Raw genomic sequence first — 21,658 nt, forward strand, 5'->3', positions numbered from 1 at the left:
AAGGCTCCCCCATCTGGGAGATGAGGAGAAAGAATAGAGAAATTCAGAGCATAGAAAGGAGAGAACACAAGCTATGGAAGAGAGAAGACACAAGATGACATGAAGCAGTGGTATATAATCACCTGGAGAGTGAACAGTGTTTCACTGGAAGTCATACAAGAGTCTGAGCCTATAGAAATATAAATAATGTGTGCTTCAGATTCTTATTATTGTATTACTGTACCTATTACAGACCTAACTATAAGCTTTAAGTATAAGCTATAAGTTTTACATTTTAAAACTAGAACATGTCTGCATAGAAACTGCGACCTGGTTCCACAAAAGAGCAGCCTGACAGCTTTTGTAACAACTTTGAACCTGTTAAGCACACCTAATTTTGTCAAAGTGGCTAAATTATTAGCTAAAAATGTTGCAGTCAAATGAATTTAGTATTATTAATCCACCATAATGCTAACTGTGAGCCACAGACTGTGCTGGTCTGCGTTTATCTTTACAAATACAGTGGATGATGACAGTGAGAGAGACACCTGTTTATTTCCAATTGTATGGTCTATACCAGTGCTCTCACCAGTGAAAGAGCACCCGACAATGCTTTAAATGGTAATTGGCAAATGGTAAATGGACTGGTTTTTATACTGCGCTTTTTTTTACTCTACCTGAACACTCAAAGTACTTTATACAACTTGCCTCATTCACCCATTCATACAAACACTTTTTCTACAGATTCACACACATACATATGGCAGCTGATGCATTGGAGAACAACTTGGGGTTAGAATCTTGCCTAAGGATATTTGGCATACAGACTGGAGCACCAGGTTTAGGGGTAGTTACAGCATCCCCATTCTTATCTTCTGCATCATTGACATATGGCAAAGAATGGTCTAACTTATTGTAATCCGTAATTAGTTGACATAAGTTGACGATATCTGTTAAACAGGTAAAGCAGTATATAGGGTCATTCCATATATATTTAACTGAAAAAATATATAAATATAAACTCAATCTGACTCCTCCACAATACATTGATTTATTATATAGTGAGAGAGCTGGGACAGTTTGTCTAGAACTGTATAGACACATGATCAAGAAAATACACAGGCATAATTGTATCCTCATACTATGAAAAGTAACAAAGCCTCAAGTACACAGTGGTTAAAATATTTGGCTTTTTTTCTGTCCAGCATTAATGAGCCCTCATAACTTGTTATGCTCCTACCAAATCAAATTTAAACTCACTCCAAATGTCACAGTGCAGCCAAGAATCACACAGAAGGGTCGTGGCACTCAGTGAAATTCTAATATTACCTTGTTTTTCTGTGCTGAATGTCCTCATAGTTTTTTTTTAATCAATTTTTATATGAGTAAAATTGCTAATGGCAGGAATAAATAATAAAACATGTTAACTAATTTTACAGCTTTGGCTTTTTGATAAAAAAAAAAAATTTAAATAAAAAAAGATAACAACTTTGTTGCTTAAACCTGAGTTTGTAATACACTGGCAGAAATGTTGTGACACAACCCAAATGTTGGCCCCAGCCTAATATAACAGGTAACATTGAACCTATGCATCACATAACGTGCACCCAACTTAAGCTGGAAACATGATGGCCAAGACCCAACATGCAATAAACCAGAATTTTCCTGTAAATGGGACCAAAGGAAGCACCATGGTAACACCAGCTATCGCTGTGATAAACTCTCTGAAGAGTCCATTTCAAACCCCGATACGATGCACAACCAGCCAAGTAAACGACCACAGACAGCCCACACAGAGAACATGTGTGTGCATTTAAAGTGTGTTTTGTGTATATTACATTCAAGTTGTGGGCATGCCTGAGAAGGAAAATGTCTCATAACAAAAGCACAGTGAGAGGGCCAGAATGTGAATGGCTTTATATGGGTGTTTACAATTCTCCTTTTTTTTCTCCTTCACATTATTTTAGCATGCTAGCCGACACACAAGCTGGACGAGACTAAGGTTTCACATGCAACTGTAGGATGAACCCACATGTACAGATACCAGTCACACTGAGCAGAGATGGTGAGCCACAGCACTCAGATAGCAGAGAAACAGTCATAAATTCAGACTTCATACATACACACACACACAGTTATGTAAAGGTCTTAACACACAGCCAACAGGCACAGTGCTAACCTTTGACCTCCACTGATGCTATTTGAAGGCTACTAGTGGAGGTAATGGGTGAGAAAAATGCTCCCTGTTTCAGCCTGCCTCTCTCTGTCTCTCTTTTTCTTTGTACACATCAAACAAAGAGATGCTCTGTCAGATACGCTATCACCTTGCCCTGCCACTGAAAAAGCAAAACATGCACCTTAACTTGTTAAATGACTGAGGAGCTCAAAGAAAGTGCAGAGGAACACTATCAACTGCCAAACCTGAATAATTGAACGGCAGACCCCAAAGCTAATGTTCTTTATCCTTGGGCCAAGAATTCAAATGTTGACTGCAATGTATGAATGGACTCCAAATGGAGTGGATCAATGTGACAGCAAAGTATTTTTATAGGTTAGAATTTGATTGTAGTAATTTCATCTAATATGTCACTATTGAGACATAATATTTGACTGTGACTTTTTTATGTAGCTGTACAGGATTAATTTTATCATAAAGATTTGTTGATTCAGCAGGCCTGACATCAGTCAGATTTGAGTGTGGCTAGTGAAATTCAACTCAGCTTTTAAAAAATGTGGTCAATCACAATTAATTCAAGATACTTTTTTCAAATAGGGGCAGGTAAACGTTTTTCTCTTGGCAAATTAAATCATCATTTAAAAGCTGCGCTTTGTATTCACTCAGGTTACCTTTGTTTAATACCTTTTTTAAGGTCTGAAATATGTAACAACAACAGCAATAACAAAAAAGCCTTGTCCCTGAGCAGCAAAATTGCTGATAAGCTACGATTGCTCATTTATAATTAAATTTATTTATAATCCAAATATACATGTGTAAGAACATTTTAAAATTATTAAATAAAATATTGAAAGAATGCATCAGTGCAGTGTATGTATTATTGAAGCAAAAGAAAAAAAAATATTTTGTGCATCTCCATAGTTATTTTCCTACCTGGTGCTGCTTGCATCTCCATTAGACCTGCAGTTGTGATGAGAGCCTCCAAAATCCTGATGTGATGCTCTGGATTTACATCTGCACTGTAAACAAAGCACCAAAGTGAACATAAATTGTAGTAAAGGACACCTTTGAACTAAGTAAACGGATAGATAGGCAGACAGACAAGTAGACATATTTTTTTTCATTCTCCTTTAAGAAATGTTTTTGCTGTTTATTGAACAGGTCAATGAATTGATACAGAGGAAAGAGATAGTATATTAGGCTTTGGAGACTCAGACAAAAATATGAGAAACATTTATTTATTTTGGTCTTGTTCACATCAAGAAAAATACTAAATGATGCCTTACCCCATATTTTGTTTAGTATCTAGCACATTCTGGTAACGCTCAGACAAGAAAAGATGTGTAATTGTTTGAATGCTTACAGAGTGCAGAACAATTTAGGATTAATCAGAGATTCCATACACATGAAATGAGCTATTATGGCATCTGGTGCAAATAACATGGCACAATGTGAAATACCACCCCAGTCTTTTTCCACCCGTTGTTCACGTCAAAGGTAACTTGCCTGACCATGCTACACAAACAACCCTCATTTCTGACTCGCTGACTCACTGACTGCCCTCCCCAAATCCAGTATATCTCCACAGTACACAATGCCAGGAGAAGAAATTCCTTGGTAAATTCTGGGAAAACAGTCACAGATGAGCGTAAGCAGGTCACAGATGAGCAAAACAATTTCGGAAGCCTTGTTAAATGCCATTCTCCCAGCTCTTTCTCTCCAGGATGTTGATGTCGAAGCTGAGCCAAATATCACAATTGGTTTCCTATTAGCAAGAGCATTTGTTTTTATATAAAAGTATCAGCTGTTTTAGTTGGATGAAGGTAATCTTGTCAAGTTTTTATTTGAGCTTGGCTAATACAAATAATCTTGGCCCAAACAAATCTCCTCTACTTGTTGCTTTTCCTTAGTAGTGGTTTCTTAGCAGCTATTTGACCATAAAGGCCAGATTCACACAGTCCCCTCTGAACAATTGATGCAGAGGTGTGTCGTGGCACTTCCTGGTTTTTGAGACTGCACTTGGGGACAAATTCAAAGTTTTAGCAATTTTCCGGACTGACTGACCTTCAGTTCTTAAAGTAATGATAGACTGTCGTTTCTCTTTACTTAGCTGGTTGGTTCTTGCCATAATAAGAATTCTAACAGCTGTCAAATGGGGCTGTCAGCTGTGTATCAACCTGACTTCTACACAGCACAATTGAAATTGTACCTGAAAGTACATCATGAACTACATTTACTTTTTTATGCAAAACAGTGCTTTTTAGTTTTCTTCAAAAACATAGAGTTAAGGTATAGGTCATTACCAATGATGACATAGGGCTCACGAGACAGAGACAACAGCATTGCTTTCCTGTTTGCGTGGATATTTCCAAGAGGAAAGTGTTGAAGGTGCTGACAGTTTTTATATCTGTACCTAAGAGAAGGGTGCTTGAAGATAATGTCAGTGAAGGCCTGTCCTAGCAGCCGGGGGTAGGCTTGACTCTGCTGGCTGATTCGATTCAGGTGTCCAGTGAGGTGGACCAGGAGCTGGTGGTTCACTTGAGGGATGCTGGGAGACTCAAGGATCCTCTTCAGCCTATCCCCACACTCCTCCACACTCTGACTCTCTGAAAACAAACACAACACCTGAATTCTTTGGAGCATTAAACTAGGTATAACAATGATTCATCAAATGTCTTTTTTCAGCCTATGTTCATTTTGACAGTAGACAATACATAGTACTTACACTATATTTCAACTATTACAGATATACCGTAGCATCAGGTCTTGCCTTTGTTGTAAACAGACTGCAGTGCTTTCTTATTTTTATAGAGCAAAATGTTTCATATTACAATACATATTCACCAACAATGTCAAAGAAATACTACAGGGCTTAAATACTCATGTAAAGAGCTTGACTGGGGCAATTCTGGGCTTGCCCCAAACACTGCAACATGATGACTCGAGGAGTCACCAACCTTTTGATCAATGGATAACGAGCTCTACCTTCTGAGCCTTATAATTACCAACAATAGATAAAAGCGACTGCTTCAGTTTTCCTGTTTTTATTTAGAAAATGACACTGAATGTTCATTGTCTGAATGGACTGTCTGGATGTGCCTAAATCTATAGTGAGGGTGTGCTGGGAATGCCTGGCAGAGGCCCTAGTCGGTCAGATCTTCAACTCCCACCTCCGGCAGAGCTTTGACAGCATTCAGCCATGCCCTTTGTCACTGATTCTGTTCATAATGTTACCAAGCGGCAGAAAGCTTCCACTTGGGTGGTCTCAAAATCTTGTCTCTGCTTTTTCCTGATTATGTGGTTCTGTTGGCTTCATCAGGTGGTGGCCTCCAGCTTGCACTGGAGCTATTCACAGCTGAGTGTAAAGCATTGCATGGGGTAAATTTGACCCCATTCGATGATTATCATTCAAAAATTAATAGTTAACTTTTTTGTTTTGGCTTCCTATTTCATGACTTTTCCTTATGTGATGGGGGCAACTGAGTAAGCGCAACATTTTTATGATGAAATGTTTTCAATGAGCTGTACACATTTTGCATACATCGACACTCCTCTGGGGTCAGTTTTACCTCGAGTTGTTTTAGCTTTGTAAAGCATGTCTGTCTGTGTGTGTGACCTACTATACTCACACCTGCTGAATTACAACTGATATTTCTCGTGTGATGGTGGTGGGTGGGAATTTCCTGCAAGGACATTGACAGCTCATGCAAAATAAGGGAGGAGCAAACATATAAAAGCTTTCATGACAGCCTTCTATCTAAATCATCTGCAATCTGTATGCTCTCTAAAAAATGTCCTCTAGGAAAACTTTACTGTCAGTGAGGTTTTGGGACAACTCTTTGACAGTGAAAGTGCCATAGAGGAGAATGTGTCAGAGACAGTATTGTGTTGAGGAGGACCTTGGTTTTGAGGAATTCTCATCTGATGAGACTGATTGTTGACCCTCCTGTTGTCTCTCAACCACCAGCAGACAGAATCCCTTTCAAAAATGGAAAGATAATATGGTCCCTTTCCCAACTCCAACAACAGGGTAGAATTAGTACTGCTAATATTATCAAAATGGTTCCAGGCCCCACCAGATACGCAGTCAGCCATGTTGAGGACATGGAGTCATCATTTGAGCTCTTCATGACACCATCGATTGAAGATATTGTACTTCGGATGACAAATTTAGAGGGGACGTGTGTGTATGGGGACAGCTGGAAAGACTTGGATGTAACTTTGATTGGGCTGCTCATTTTGGCAGGAGTTTACAAGTCAAAAGTTGAAGCAATAGCAAGCCTTTGGAATGCTGAGACTGAAAGGGCAATGTTTTCAGCCATCATGACTCTCAAGTTTTGTCTTGTGTCATATGCTTCAATGACAGGGAACCAAGTCAGGGCTGACAAGAACGTGACAAACTTGTCAAGGGATGTGTGGGACAAGTGGGTACAGCGTTTACCCCTGCTGTACAATCCAGGCCCCCATGTGACTGTTGACGAGTGCTTGGTTGCGTTTTGTGGCTGCTGTCTATTTCGGCAATATATGCCGAGCAAACCTGAAAAATATGTCTGTAACGAACATGCGGCAGACCCGTCCACATTTCAGTGCTTTCCAGCATACCTTATTCGGTTGCTGATCTCACACACACACAGCTGCAGCTTTTCAGCTCGTAGCTGAACACTTCCACAACCACCACAGTGCAGGACCTAGTTCAGCCTTAAAGCCGGCGAGGCATGATTGCGGATGCCACTCAGGTGCGTCTGCCTCCCCTGCAGCGGAACCACAGACCATGCCCCGCCACAATGCCATCAAAATATGGGCAGCATGTGATGCACAGTCCAGCTTTGCCTGGAATATGCAAGTTTACACAGGCAAATCCCCTGGTGAAGAACCTGAAAAAAAAAAAAACAAACAAAAAACCAAAAGAGTGGTGGTTGACATGGCTGAAGGACTGCATGGGCATAATATCACACGTAGTATTTTTTTTTTTTTCACGTCTTATGCCTTGGGTGAGAAATTGCTCAATATGTTGGAGACAGGGAGAAAGAACAAGCCTGAGCTTCCTTCTGAACACCTTGCTGTCAAGAACAAGAAGGTAACATTTTCAGGTTTTGCCTTCACTGAAAAAGCAACTCTAGTTTCCTATTGCTCCAAGAAAGGGTCCTGGACTATGAGACAAAGGGAGGGGTGGACAGTGAGTGCATACAATGCATTTGTTATATATGGTATGAAATTAAAAACGGACTGGAACAGGAGAAAGCCGAGTCGAAGGAGGATTTTCCTGGAGCAGCTTGGTAATGCTCTGGTGAAACCTCATATTGAAAGAAGAGGGTGCCTTCAACAGCTGCTGCAGCTATTGTGAGGGACAACAGACAAGACAAACAGCCCAACTTCTCCAATGGCATGAACCACAAGCAGGAAATATGGCAGGTGCCAGGTTTTTTCCACCAAGAATGATTCAAAGGCTAGCATGACCTGTGGATAATACAAGAAATATGTCTGCAAGGAGTATGCACCAACTAGTGCAAGCAAACTAAAAAAATGTAACTTTTTTTCCCACATACATTTTGTCATCTAACATTCACACTCTGATGAATGAGTCAGAGAGCAACTTGGGGTTAGTATCTTGCCCAAGGATATATTTGCCATGTAGGTAGGCTAGTGCAGCTAGGGATTGAACCAACAACCCTCTGATCAGTAACTATCCTGCTCTACCCCCTGAGCTATACTCAACCCTACTGATACACTGTCACCTTGTCTGTATGGAAGTCATAATTGCAGACAAATTCAATTTGAGTAGATGACACTGTCCATGTCATGTCTTTATTTGCAGGAAGGACTCTTGCAAATAAGACCACAACCCACATTTCCAGTCTAATCTCCTTAAATAAAGGAGCCTTTGGTAAAGGTCATATTAATTCCATCTATCAAAAGGCAAGCGACAGTGTACACCTTAGACAGGTCACCAGTCACTGTCGCATGACTGGAAGGTTCTGATACTGTGCTCATACTAAGCATGAAGTGATACCTTCCTAATTTGGTGTAAAAGATAGATTGGTTCTCCATCCACTACTTTGGATGGTGAATCTGAGTTTGTAATACAGCCTTGCAGGAAATCACGTTAACAGAAACATTCAGTCCCTCTTGGTCACTGGATCTGCTGCAGGGACATTTGTCTAAGGTTAGGGCTAAGTTAAGACATCTGACACTTTTCCTTGTTGTTTTCGACTCAGTGATGAGTAGATGTGTCAACCACACATTTGATTTTCATTTAAAGATTACAGATAGAGGGCTGATTACTGGCCCTTTATCTAAGGTAAGTCTCATAGGCAAGTGGTTTCTTCCTGTTCCAGCATCACGTTACGTTTAAACGAAATGTTTTACAGAAGCACTTCAAACCTGCTGTTACTCAATGCCAGTGGTGATCAGACAAAGTATTGTGAAAATGTAGACACCCTGGATGGCACATGCACAAACATTTTTCACATTAGAAACATTCCAGCTTTCCTTTTAAACACAAGTGTAGATGTGCTGCTGGGCGAGAAGCAGCACCATCAATATCAATTTAAGCATGTAGCTAACTGCTTGCTGATTTTGAGGAGATGTAAAGCCTTGGCAGGATATTGTTATTTGCATTCAGTCCTAGTCCAACAGCCAGTAACGTGTAAGCTAGCCTAATATATAGTAAGGAGAAAATCACATGGCCTCTATAAATGGATGGTTATAAAAATGACACCATGGGAGGCTGTGTGGGGTATATACCAATTCCTTTCTTGTACTAGCCAGGGTTCAGGCAATGGGCTGTGTTCAAGAAGGACCAGACGTATTGACAAGCTCTCTCAGCACAGGCCCTTTATCATGGCTAAGAAGCTGCAAATAAAAAAACATCTGTGCCTGAGACTGCTGTGTGTTGGGTTTATGACAGGAGGACACAGTGGGAGGGCGCTGATCTTACATGGACAAACAGACTCCTAACTCTGCACTCCACACAACATGTCTTTTAATCTATGGCTGAGTCTATTTGCCTGCTCGTGGAGGGGTTTTTTTTGTTGTTGTTGTTGTTTGTTTCATTTTGTTTGTTTTTTAATGATTCAGTTTATTTGATTCCTTTTAATAATAAAAAGTCACATTTTAAAATCACACCCGAGCTTGTAAAATTAACTGGAATATACTCTAAATTCATCCTAAAGTGTTATGTCTGCTTTTTTCCCTCTCAACATCACATAATAGTGTGAGATTTTACACCTTTACACATATTTAGTAGGCCAGGAAGAGACAGATAAAAATGTTGCAATGTGTGAAATACCTTTGTATAATTTCCAGTACATCCATGTATCATTTTCAGTGAATGTGAGTAACTATGTTGTTTTAACTCCTTTAAGGATTCTGTTACAATGAAACAATGTAAACTACTGAGGAGAGGTTTTTATAGAATGTAATTAAATTTAATGCCTGGTGCTGTACAACTGAAGTTTAAGATGGAGACACTTGTGTAAAATGTAAAAATAAATTTAAAACATACTAACATTGAGTGTGTTTTCCTGCCCAGGGTGGTGGCTCATGGGGGTTCATGGGACACTTGTGGTGTATATATGTGTGTTTTGTTTGTTTAAATGAAGGTCATGTTACCTAGGTCAGGCCTAGCTCTGTGTGATCAGTACCGAACACAGACAACTGGCACATTCAGCCCTCCTCCCGTCTGTTGTTATTGATTATTGTTGACCCAACTAATCAATGGAGGTCAAGGCTGAAGTGGGAACTTGGGTTGCCTATTTGACCCCCTGGGGCTCTGAGAGACTGGACAACTGGACATTGGACTCCTTGGTGTGCCAAAGAGTGTGTGTGAGACATGCTGAGATGATGGCGGTTAGGACCAGACCAGCATTATCTGCAGTTGGAGATAAAAATGCCTCTTATCTCCTGGGTTTTCATGGAGATAAGATGCATTTTTATTTCAGTCTAAATTGCAGTTTTGGCTGATTTAGTGTGTGTGTGTGTAGACAAAGGACTTGAAACACTGTAAGGGTAAGTATAGTTCAAATAGAACCTAAGGATCTGTAGAATCTCATTTAATTTTTATAGTCTCTGGTTACCACATTGCCGCTGATTGCTTCCAGTATGGATGTAGCTTGATTTTATTTTACACCTTTAAGATGAACTGGCATGTAAATTGAGAACTATGCCTAATCAGCCAACATCAGTGGTGACCCTCATTGATGCTCTCATGTCTCAATGGGAACATAATGACGCCAGAAGGCTGGAGCCTGTTACAACAGCACATTAATGCCCTTGAATGCATCAACCCTTCCAACTGAAAAGCCGTTTCTTTTTTTCCCTCTCACACTTTTAGGTCCAGATGGACAGTGATCAGGCTGACTGAGGCAGCTGGCCTTTATCCTCATAGATAATAACCTCTGTGAGACCATTAAGGTTAACTAATGCTGACAAAAGTAATGAATGAGTCTTGGAAGCATAAAAAATAACGCTGGGGGAAGGACTGGGAAAGGATAAGGAGGACACAGGCTGGAGGAAAAAGAAGCCCTCTGATTAAAGAATTAAGATAAGTGATTCACAGACCACATATTTAAGTAGAATGGGAAACTTCTAAAGTAAAAAAATACAAGTGTTCAGATACAAATCAAATGACTTCAGCTCTGCAGACATTGTTACTTTAAGGGACTAAGGGGCATTTGTACACATGAGAAAGCAACTTCTTAGATCTTTCTGTTGCCATGAAAGAAAAGTGGCTCAGGCATGATAACAAAAGGTCAATTGTGATCAGGATGTTGCAGGAACGAATGAGAGAAGGATTACAGGATTACCATCTTCTCATGACAGGTAATTTTTCGGTATTCAAAAAAGCTTCAAAATAGGAAAGATAGAAATATGACTGGACTAATCTAAGGCTCAAAGTTTGAGGTGATGTACAAAAGCATTATAGATTAAATTAAACAGTCATGTTACATCTTACACAGATCTCACTCAGGCAATCTCAGAGAAATTTTAATTTCTTTAATACATAGTTTTGGCAAAAACTTTTGGGTGCTTCATATAGAGTACAGAAGGACTCTAAAAACATCCCTTCAGTTTTCCAAACATTTTATCTTTGTTTCTAATAATGTAGGGGAATTTCCCATGATGTGCCACTGACTGGAAAAAAGGATTCAGATCAGATGAGAAAATGACTCCTGGAGAAAAGAACAGCCAGAGGAAAAGTATTACATGAGAGGGGATTTTAAGTATTACAACATCAAGAAATTTCAAGCAACAGATGAAGACAGAACAATAAGGTTTTTTACTAATTCTATCTATGTGAGTATAATAACCTGCAACATACAATGCAGGGTGAATACTTTACTAATTTATTGTTTTCTTATTATTGATTATAGATACTTTGAGGATGACATCTGGTAATGGAAAATAAGCAATTTTTTATGCCAACTAGTGTGTGTGTGTAGACAGACTACACTGAACTCTTATGCTGTGTAGTTTAATGTGAAGTATTTCTACACTAAAGAATAGAAGGATATCAAAAATATTCTGACCAGGAGGAATCAGCATAATAAATCTGATTCTGATAGAAGTTATGTTGATATAGTAACTCACACATAATCATTGTGACTTATGAAAAGTGCTTAGTAAGAACATTTCTCTCTCTCTGCAGGTTCTCATATGCTAGTAGGAAAGTGTTTTGATACTTTAATGTTTTACTCGACAAAACTTTGAGAACTCTTGTTACAAAGCAATCTAAATCAAAGTCAAAGTCAAAGTCAGTTTTATTTGTCAATTTCTTCAGATGTACTTGCCATACAAAGGAATTGAAATTACGTTTCACACTGTCCCATGCGTAGACATAGACAACAATAAAGTGCAGATGCACAACATTTAGGTACATACAGGATGTAACAAGACAGGACCTACACATAACGTATAATAAAGTGTTCCACAGTGCGCCCTGGAAAGTAGTGTACTTGTCTACTTGACGTAGTCCCAGGTTGTGGTTGGTAAGTGTTTTTGTTTTAATGCAGCATAAGACTGTAGCAGCAGTAATACTAATATAAATAATATAAATAGTGCTAAAGAAAATACTAAAAATATATAGCAGCAGGTGTGTGCAATTGTAATGCAGAGGTAGTCGTTTCCAGTCAGGAATGTGGAGAGTGTTTCCTTGTTGTGGAGTGTGTGTGTGTGTGTGTGTGGGGGGGTAGGGTCAGTCTGTCTTCCTATACTCCTGCCAGTCTGGTGGTTCTGCTGGCTGGGAGCCGGGAGGAGAGAGTTCAGCAGTCTCACAGCCTGGTGGATGAAGCTGTTGGTGAGCCTGGTAGTGCGGGGGCGGAGACTTCTGTATCTTTTTCCGGAGGGCAGGAGGCTGAACAGACAGTGCGCGGGTGGGTTGCATCGTTGACAATTGTGATGGCTTTGCGGGTAAGGCGGGTGGTGTAGATGTCTTGCAGGGAGGGAGTGGTACACCAACTATCCTCTCAGCTGTTCTCACAATGCGCTGTAGAGCTTTTCTGTTATAGTCAGTGCAGCTACCGCCCCACACAGTGATGCAGCTGGAAAGGATGCTTTCAATGGTTCCTCTGTAGAATGTGGTCAGGATGGGTGGTGGAGCACTTGCCCGCTTGAGTTTGCGCGCAGGAAGTAGAGGCGCTGTTGTGCTTTCTTGGCCAGTGATGCTGTGTTGGTGGTCCAGGAGAGGTCCTCACTGATGTGCACCCCCAGGAACTTGGTGCTGCTCACCCTCTCCACCGCAGCGCCGTCGATGGTCAATGGGGGGTGACAGGTGTGGTCTCTCTGGAAGTTGACAATAACCTCCTTGGTCTTGCTAACATTTAGCAGGAGGTTGTTGTCTCTGCACCACGTGGTCAGGAGCTCAACCTCTTTCCTGTAGTGGGTCTCATCGCCCTTGGTGATGAGCCCCACCAGCGTTGTGTCGTCCGCAAACTTCACAAGGTGGTTGGAGCTGTAGGTTGGTGTGCAGTCATGTGTCAGCAGGGTGAAGAGCAGAGGACTGAGCACACAGCCTTGTGGAGCCCCCGTGCTCAGGGTGATGCTGTTTGAGACCTTGTTGCCCACACGCACCGCTTGAGGCCTCTGGCTGAGGAAATCCAGCAGCCAGTTGCAGAGGGAGGTGCTGAGGCCCAGTCTGTCCAGTTTACAGATGAGTTGTTGTGGTATTATGGTGTTGAATGCTGAGCTGAAGTCTATGAATAGCATTCTCACATATGAGTCTTTCTTGTCCAGGTGAGTTAGGGCTGGGTGGAGGGCAGAGCAGATTGCATCTTCTGCTAAATGCTAAATGCCACTCTTATTGACAGGAAGGTTCCTCAGTGCTTTCCAGTGTTGGCTGGAAAAGCCTCGATGTAACTGTTAGCTTGTAACTTAGACTGTGTTTCTCTTTTTCATTTAACATAATGCACTGCTACATTTTTCGTTGAAATAATTTCAGATGTTATGACCTGCTTGGGGAAATAAAAGAGCCAGTCTGAGTCAGTTATAGGAATGTTAGCTCCTTATGCAGGAAAATACTTAACACTTGCCCCTTAATCAAGTACTTTATATTTCTAGGATTCTTCCATTATTGCATGACTTAATCTAAGTTAAGTTATGCAATAATGGACGTCTTTTAATTTTCTTTTCTTTCTTAACAGGAGGAGAACCTAAAGAGAGCAAGTAGCATTTACATAACGGAGGTGATTTGAAGTTAAAATTGTGCTAAACTAATTAATATTTTGGAAGGAAGTTGAAAAAAGTGGTGTGAACTCCCTGTGATCTCGACACAATGCTTCTCTTTTGAATCTCATGGTAACACACACATTTTTGTTAATGTGAGTCTGTCTCTGACATGTCTTTTATTTCCAAGCACCACCATACACAGTGCACACATAAAGCACAAAAAGGAGGATATCAAGGGAGGCTTGATGACAAATGGATAAGAGTTTCAAGAGTCCCTAAAAGCCAGGGAGAGGAGGACCTGCTGGATGGAGTGGACAGCAGGTAAAAGGGGGGGCAAGAAGGTCAGATGTATGGAAAATGAAAAATGAAAGAAAGAAAGAAAGAAAGAGGGAGAGAGACAGAGACTGACACTAGACTATGATTCATTACAGACATAGTTTGTGCTGAAAGCTGACAGAGGATTATATTCTTCTTGTTTTTATCTATGGCAAAATTCTGCCGGGTGTGACAATCCAGCAAACATGCTCAAAACCTTGACATCTTCTCTCTGGTCAAAACAGGTACCTTGGTACAGTGGCAGAAACTGAATTATAGGCAGATGGGTGTCAAAATTGTTTCCATGCAGAATAGAGGTTGCATCAGACTGTGTCTTAGAAACTGAAAACCACAGACTAGATAATAGGCAAAGAATGAATTAAATCCATTTGTCTTTGATTCTTTTAGCAATGACAATATGGTTAGCAGATGTTTATGAACAGGCATCCACAGAATGTCTTCTAAACATACAAAGGCTACTACCACTGGGGGCTTGAAAGGCACAAGCAATAACATTGCTGTCCAATTTCACAAGGCCTTGGAAACACAGTCCATAGTGCCCAAAACAGTCTAAACCCCAAAGTATCTGCATACCTCAGAGCACCTGTTGTTTGTACTGGTGTAGCACACTGTACCTTGAGCAGTATAGAACAGCTCACTGTAGAAGGAAGGTTTGATGGGTGCAGGCAGGTCCTGCAGGAAACCTTTTAGAGCATCAGTCAGAGCAACCACATCATATCGGTTCAAATTCACAGAGAGTGGATCTGGGAAGACAAGAAAAAATAGACATAGCCCAGAGAAGCAAGAAGCGCTACTGTGTTCATGACCTCAGATCCAAGCATGGATGGAATAAAGAACAAGGTCACTGAGGGTACAGGACCAGAGACCAGAGCATCTTTGTGAAACGTGGGTGTTGTTAGCATTTGCTACTTCAAAGAAAAAGGACACAGAAAAGTCACAAAAATGTGTGAGAGGGATCAGGGTAGGAAAATCCTCACGTTAATTGCTTGCTAAAAGACACTGGCTGGAATAAAAATCAACCTAGATGTGGGAAGTAACTCACAGATAAGGAATCATGCTAAAAAAAACCCTCTTATTATTGGATTATCATAATGCCATTTTAAAATCTAAGCACCAAATTCCCCCTACATGATAAATGTCCATGGTTCACAATAGCTCACATTGTTACTCTTGTGGAATTTTAATAAAACACATGTCAGGATGATAGATTTTGGATACTGATTTGTTCATTTTTTTCTGCAAAAGTCATATTTATTTAGCAAATTTACCCAGGTCATCACCACCATTTAGGTAGTAGTTCTATTGCCATAAAAAACGGTGTAGAAACCAATGAGTAGGATTTTCAACCTCATATGTAGTTCTGTATCTTCGTTCAGATGGATTATATTGGAATGTGGAAAGTGGCAGTGCAGAGTAATGGACTTTTAGTTTTGACCAAAATGCAATATTAGCAAAGTGTGAGACTGGTGATCTGCTTGATCAGGGTTTATCAACTCTCATGGTCAGTTGCTTCTGGGAAAGCGAGAAAGCACTTTAGTTACCCATAGATAACAATAAAAAAACACAACTGTCCACTCCACAAGAACTTACAAATCTATCTTCCTCTAGACAAAATAATAGATAACACCCCCGTTATGACCCTGCTTTGTGCTTACGCGAGTACTTCAGCAGATTAGCAAAGGACAAACCACATGGCGTCAGAGGACGTTTTTGCTGTCCTCCATCTTTCACCCCAACCTTCCTACTCTTTTCTACCTCCATTCATCCTTCCCCATTTAACCCCCCTCCCCCCCAGCTCCCTTTCAACTTCTTCCTTCTTGACCTTTCTTCTGTTTGTCTTTTTTTAAAATTCCTGTATCAGCCTCGTTTGCTTCTCTTTTAGCCTTCTTTTCATTTCCTTTCCCTTCTTGTTTTTCTCATCCCAGTGTCACCCAAACCACCTTTTCCCCCATATGCATCAGCCTCTCTAGAGTTAAAATTCCTGTTAAAAGCCATTGATTTTATTCCCTAAATAATGCCTGAATAAACTTAACCATTCACAGACCAGTAAACCAGCAGGCCATTAATATCAATGGATAACATCTTCACATTGCTATGCTGGGACTTGCGTTATTGTGCAGTGATTTGTCTAGGGAATTAGATCATCTCAGTGCAGAGACGGCTTAAATTTGGTGTCGCCATGAAAGCCAAGCCCACAGGAAGATACTAATACAGTTTTTCTTGTGTGTGTGTCTGTGTGTGTGTGTGTGTGCAGGGGGGTGGTTTGTGAAAGCATAAAGTATTTTATTCTAAGAAGTATTTTCTTTTAAAGTATCTTAAGGCAACTGTTGTCATTTGGTGGTATATAAGTGAAACTGTTTTGAATTGAATTATATCAGGTAAAGTATTGTTGTGTGGTCTGTACTTGAAAGTGCTTTGAGTGGTCAAGTTAGACTAGAAAAGTACTTCATAAATGCAGGTTCATTACATTATAACTGCCCAATGCTAATCAAGCTTGCTAATAAGCATTAGCATTACCTGACAGTGCTCCAGGTCTGAACTGATTTAGGTGAAGCATAATCAGTCTGTAACAGGATGCTTTTTTAATGAGTTTGTGTCACAAACTCAAAATACGTAACAGATTTTGAACAAGGCAGATGTCTATGAAATACACTTGTTAAACAGGATGTGTCTGTACCACAGAAGTACTAATTGATGAAACTTCTAATTGAACAACTTCAAACCAGAATTTTAGTGATGCAGTTATCTGTCTGGTTGGTCACTATAGAAATTAAATCATTAAATCATTAAAAATGAATCAAATGTCAAGAACATTTCAGCTATTTCTGGCTTTAAGTTGACACATACACACAAACACACACAAATTTCCTCTTCACACCTGATCACTCCATCAATTGACCAAGGTCTGACCCTTGCTATGGATCAGTCATCGGCTAGGCAAATGAACAAAAGGACAGATAAATGGATGGATTAATTAATGAATGACTGAAATGAGGAGAGGGGGGTTAATAGTCAAATGCAATGCTTAGCTATTACTACATGTTATAAAGGATCTATTTGGTAGGGATGGTTGACTGACTTGATTGGAGTAGGTGAAATGTAAGATGTTTATGAATAATATTATATATACACCCTGTTTTTAGGTCAGGTGAACTGATTTTTATTAAAGCTGCACAACGAGACCTGAAGTTACAACATATATTAAGGCAGAAGAAATTATATACATGCATTTACACAAAGAACAAAGCAACAGCAGATACAAATAAATGTACAAAAACAAGTCTGATGATCCAGATCTGGGTTTGAATACCAAACGCAGAAATAACCAGACTTTTAATTTAGTTTAGTTTCATTTAATTTCCTGAGTGGGTTTTCCTGTTTCAGTTCAGTTTATACTGTTTGAAAATCTTAAGGTTTAGTCTAGTTTTTATTAGTTTAAAGACATTCAAAGTCTCAGGAAACACATCAATTAAAACACAAAAACTAGGGATTTTTAATTTTTTTTTAACTTAAATATGTTTTCATATTTTTTTAGTTTAGTTGTATTTAACTATAAAAACATTTCACCTTAAGAGGACATTTGTATGTTTGGTGGCACACAAATAAAGGTGAAGTGAACTTGCTGAGTGCTGCAGAGTCCTTTACAGAAACTAAACAGGATCAAATTCAAGGCTTGTTTAAGTTTTCCAGATTATTCTTGAGGTCAGAACAGCAAGGTGTTTGAAAACAGAACACTTAGTGAATTTCTGTAAGCTGGAATCAGTACGTATAGGTACAGAAGCTGTATATAGACATAAAAGAGGAACTTGATGTCCAAGGTTGTAACATTTAGAACTGACAGGGAACAAAGATACACTCTGAACTTGCAGCAGAGCCAAAGGAAATTTGAAGGCCAAATACAATCCCAGACTCATGCAAGCTTACAGCAGTGTGAGTTAATCAGGTAAAGCTTTGCTTTAATGTCATGCACAAGAAAAGTATTCATTTGGTGGCTGCAGCTCAGGAAGTACAGCAGGTGATCTATTAACTGGATACATTGATTAGAGTGTGAATGTGTCAGACTGATAGATAGAAGGCACTGTGGTGTAAGAGCAGAGACTTAGAGACAAAGCGAGGAAGAATTAGCTGCCAAACACTTGAACTGCAATAAAGATTCTCATTTAAGTCAATGCCATTATGAAAGATGGCTGCCACTCAAAAACAGTACAGTTCTTGAGAAACTAGAAATATGGGAGAGTATTCAAATATTTACAGATTACCATGGCAACAGTCAGCACTTCTTCTCATACCTAATATAACTGATACGGATTACACTATTTACATAAGTTAATGTATCAGTTTCAGAGAGTGATCACAGAGAAGCTTGGCTATAAGATGAACAGCCACAAGGACCAGTACCTTCCACGGAGAAGGGGACTAGAGGCCAGGATCAAGACAGTGCGGAAGGAAGTTAACAGCTATCAAGTTGCAAAAAGGTGTGATAAAGAAAGGGGTGCCTAAAAAGCAAAGACTCACAGCCTTGGTGAGTCGCTTATAGAGAGATAGAAGCCAGGTGAATAAACAATATGTTCTCCACTGAACCATCCAAGGTATACTCTCAGTGGCAGGTGAAGAAAATGAGAACAACCCCGCCAAGCCTGAGAAATGCTCGAAGAGGAGTATTTGCAGAATTGTCACTTGATACCAGCACAGATGATTAGATGTGTCAGGACCCTCAATCTCAGTAACTCAGCTTTTTCACCACTAATCATCATCACAAATCTTAAACAATAATTAACTGAGCTTAACACACATGAATGAAAAAACACTGAGTCATCACTACTAGCCCTTGCTGTGCAGTAAAAACTTTTAAGAAATGCTGCCTTAAGTTAAAATGCTTGGAAAACAAATCCAGCTCAATAAGCAAATAAATGAACAACAGTAATCCTAAACTAAGAAGGCACTTACCATAAGGTAACCATAAGGGCCAATTAACACAGCATGCTTGAGTCTATGCCAGATCACAAAGTGAAGTCTATCAGTACCATGTCTTAAAAAAGACACATGGATTAGTACTTGCAAAATTGCAACACTGTAAAATGCAATTTTACAATGGTGGATTAAGCTTGATTGGCTTAATCCAGAATATAATGAGTTTAACATTTTTTTGTTCCTAGATGTTTCCTTAAACATGATCATGCAATATATATATAAAAAAAATAATAATTCAACATATAAATTATTTGTTTTCTGGTTACTAACACTTACATGGTGGAAATATATACCAGAAAACCACAATATATTTTCCTTATAATATTACTTATCACCACTCACTCATCACCATTATAGTATAATATTATATGTTATATTAAATTATATTGCCTATGTGGATGCAATAGCTATACATATTACACATTGTGTGTAATATATTTCTCTTTAATTTTTGTATCTGGCAGGAAGAAAATATGTTGTAGCTTTTATATCTGTTAATATTTTCATCTTGTAGTTTTTTTGTTCATTTGACTTATTGGTTTGTTGGTTTATTTATGGCAGAAAGCACCTATGTAGCCAGTTTCATTGATTACAGAAGAGTCTTGGTTAAAACTTTAAGTTTTAAAGTGGAGCGAAGAATAACAAAGTGTTAGTTTGACGACCGATAGTTAGGTTTTTCTAGTAGACTAATAGACTTTTCTGCTCCACTAAATGCTTTGGTGCACAGTGAAAAAAGAGCTTTGAGATAAATAGTCAGCAAATAATACACAAACATACATCTGTAAGGCACTATGTTCAGTAACCCATTAATATACACTGTATGTATCCCTGAAAGCTTTTGGCAGTAGTATATCCACAGTCTGTGGTAATGAGGCATAATTTCATCCAGTGCATGTGTGACAACTAACAACTGACCTCTATAGCATAAACAAACCACGCCTACAACCATTAACTGGTTTGTGGGAGCAGTTAACATTGTAGCTAGTTTGAGTCTTTTCAGTGGATTTGTTGGCTGTGGGGAAATACTAATGTTGGATTTTCTGTGACACAAAAAGTGAGAGTGATCTACACGGACCCCGATCTTATTTATGCCCCAGGATGTTCTGGAGGTCTAAACTGCCCTGTTGCTTACAGTGTAACTTCCAGGAGTTAAAGAGCTATGGAATGAACTTCTTTTAGACATCAGGGCCAACAAAGTTCACAGCTTGCTAGTTAATTGAGTCTGGAAAGCTGGTACTGTATGTATTACAGAAAGTAATATCTCTATATTATGAGTTGTGTATGTTTTTACAAGTTTAATTTTCAGATGACAGATTTAATGCTACTACATACATGAAAGTGCTGCAAGATCACTGCGGAAAAACTGAATATTTAAAAAAGCCATTAAAGAGACTGTAACTGCTGCTGATGAAATATTCCTGCTTTAAACTTTATTGCTTATTTTAATGGACTTGCAGATCACTTGGGTTTATGTACATAAAAAGATCCTTGACTTTTTTTTTATGTATATTTGCCTTTACAGCCTATAAACTAATTTTTTCTTCCTCTAAATAATTTTTATTCATTGGAGCAAAAAACTAAAAACTGCTTTTTATTTAGAGTACTAGTTTACCATGTGCTTCCTACCTTTCGTGAGCAAAGCTAAAGAAAGATAGTAAGCACATGGTATACATATATATATATATGACCCATGGCGTGACAACAGATCATGCTGGAGGACAGATCGGTGCAGGATGGCGGTCCTCTCCTGGTCTGTGTCGTTTCCATTCCTATTTCAGATCCAGGGCTCTGTTAAACTGGTCAGCTCCAAGATTGTTTTGCCAGGTCTTCATAAGTCTGTGCCTTCAATGCCAGCGTGCAAAGGTCCATAGACACACTAAGGCACCCCTTGAGCCGTTCCTCATCTCTGGCAAATGTTTTGATCATGTGCACGTTGATCTGGTGGGTCCCCTACCACAGTCGCATGGTTTTGCGCAACTTTTGACTGTGGTTGACTGCACCACCCGGTGGCTAGAGGGGGTCCCCCTGGCGTCCACGACCACGGTGGTGGTGGCCAGGGCATTTTTGTCAACTTAGGTTTCACATTTCAGTCCCCCTGCTGACTTTCTGCTTATGGCACCTTGAGTGTTCAGTCGTGGGAAGCTGAGATTAAAGTTGGAGTAATTTATTGGGATCGCTCGTGTTGTCCTTACATACCGCTGCAATATATATTTATTAAAAAAACATACTGCAGGAGGTCTATCCTCCAAGCTCAGGTCCTCTACCAGAGGCCTGGGAGCTTGAGGGTCCTGCGCAGTATCTTGGCTGTTCCTAGGACTGCACTCATCTGGACAGAGATCTCCGATGTTGTTCCTGGGATCTGCTGGAGCCACTCAGCTCCCTTGGGAGTTAGCACCTACTGCTCTGATTACCTGATTTATCCATTCCTTATATACTCCAGTTATAAATGTGGCATATAAAAAGTGAACATGAACATAAAATCAAAACTGATCATCAACATCAAAAACAATCACACAGTATCACAGTCTTCCTAAA

General features: G+C 39.6%; 1 protein-coding gene across 1 annotated transcript in view; it reads right to left on the minus strand.

Moving 5' to 3' along the window:
• The window catches only part of LOC120434007 (phosphatidylinositol 3-kinase regulatory subunit alpha-like), a 147,750-nt gene that overhangs the window by 54,226 nt on the left and 71,866 nt on the right, over positions 1-21,658 (minus strand). The window contains exons 4-5 of the mRNA XM_039601358.1: positions 4,569-4,761; positions 3,067-3,174 (exon numbers count right to left, since the gene is read on the minus strand). Coding sequence (XP_039457292.1) covers positions 3,067-3,174; positions 4,569-4,761 — 301 coding nt within the window. The remainder of the gene's footprint in view (positions 1-3,066; positions 3,175-4,568; positions 4,762-21,658) is intronic.

This window comes from Oreochromis aureus, linkage group 17, assembly GCF_013358895.1.
Source record: "Oreochromis aureus strain Israel breed Guangdong linkage group 17, ZZ_aureus, whole genome shotgun sequence".
NCBI classification, from domain to species: domain Eukaryota; kingdom Metazoa; phylum Chordata; class Actinopteri; order Cichliformes; family Cichlidae; genus Oreochromis; species Oreochromis aureus.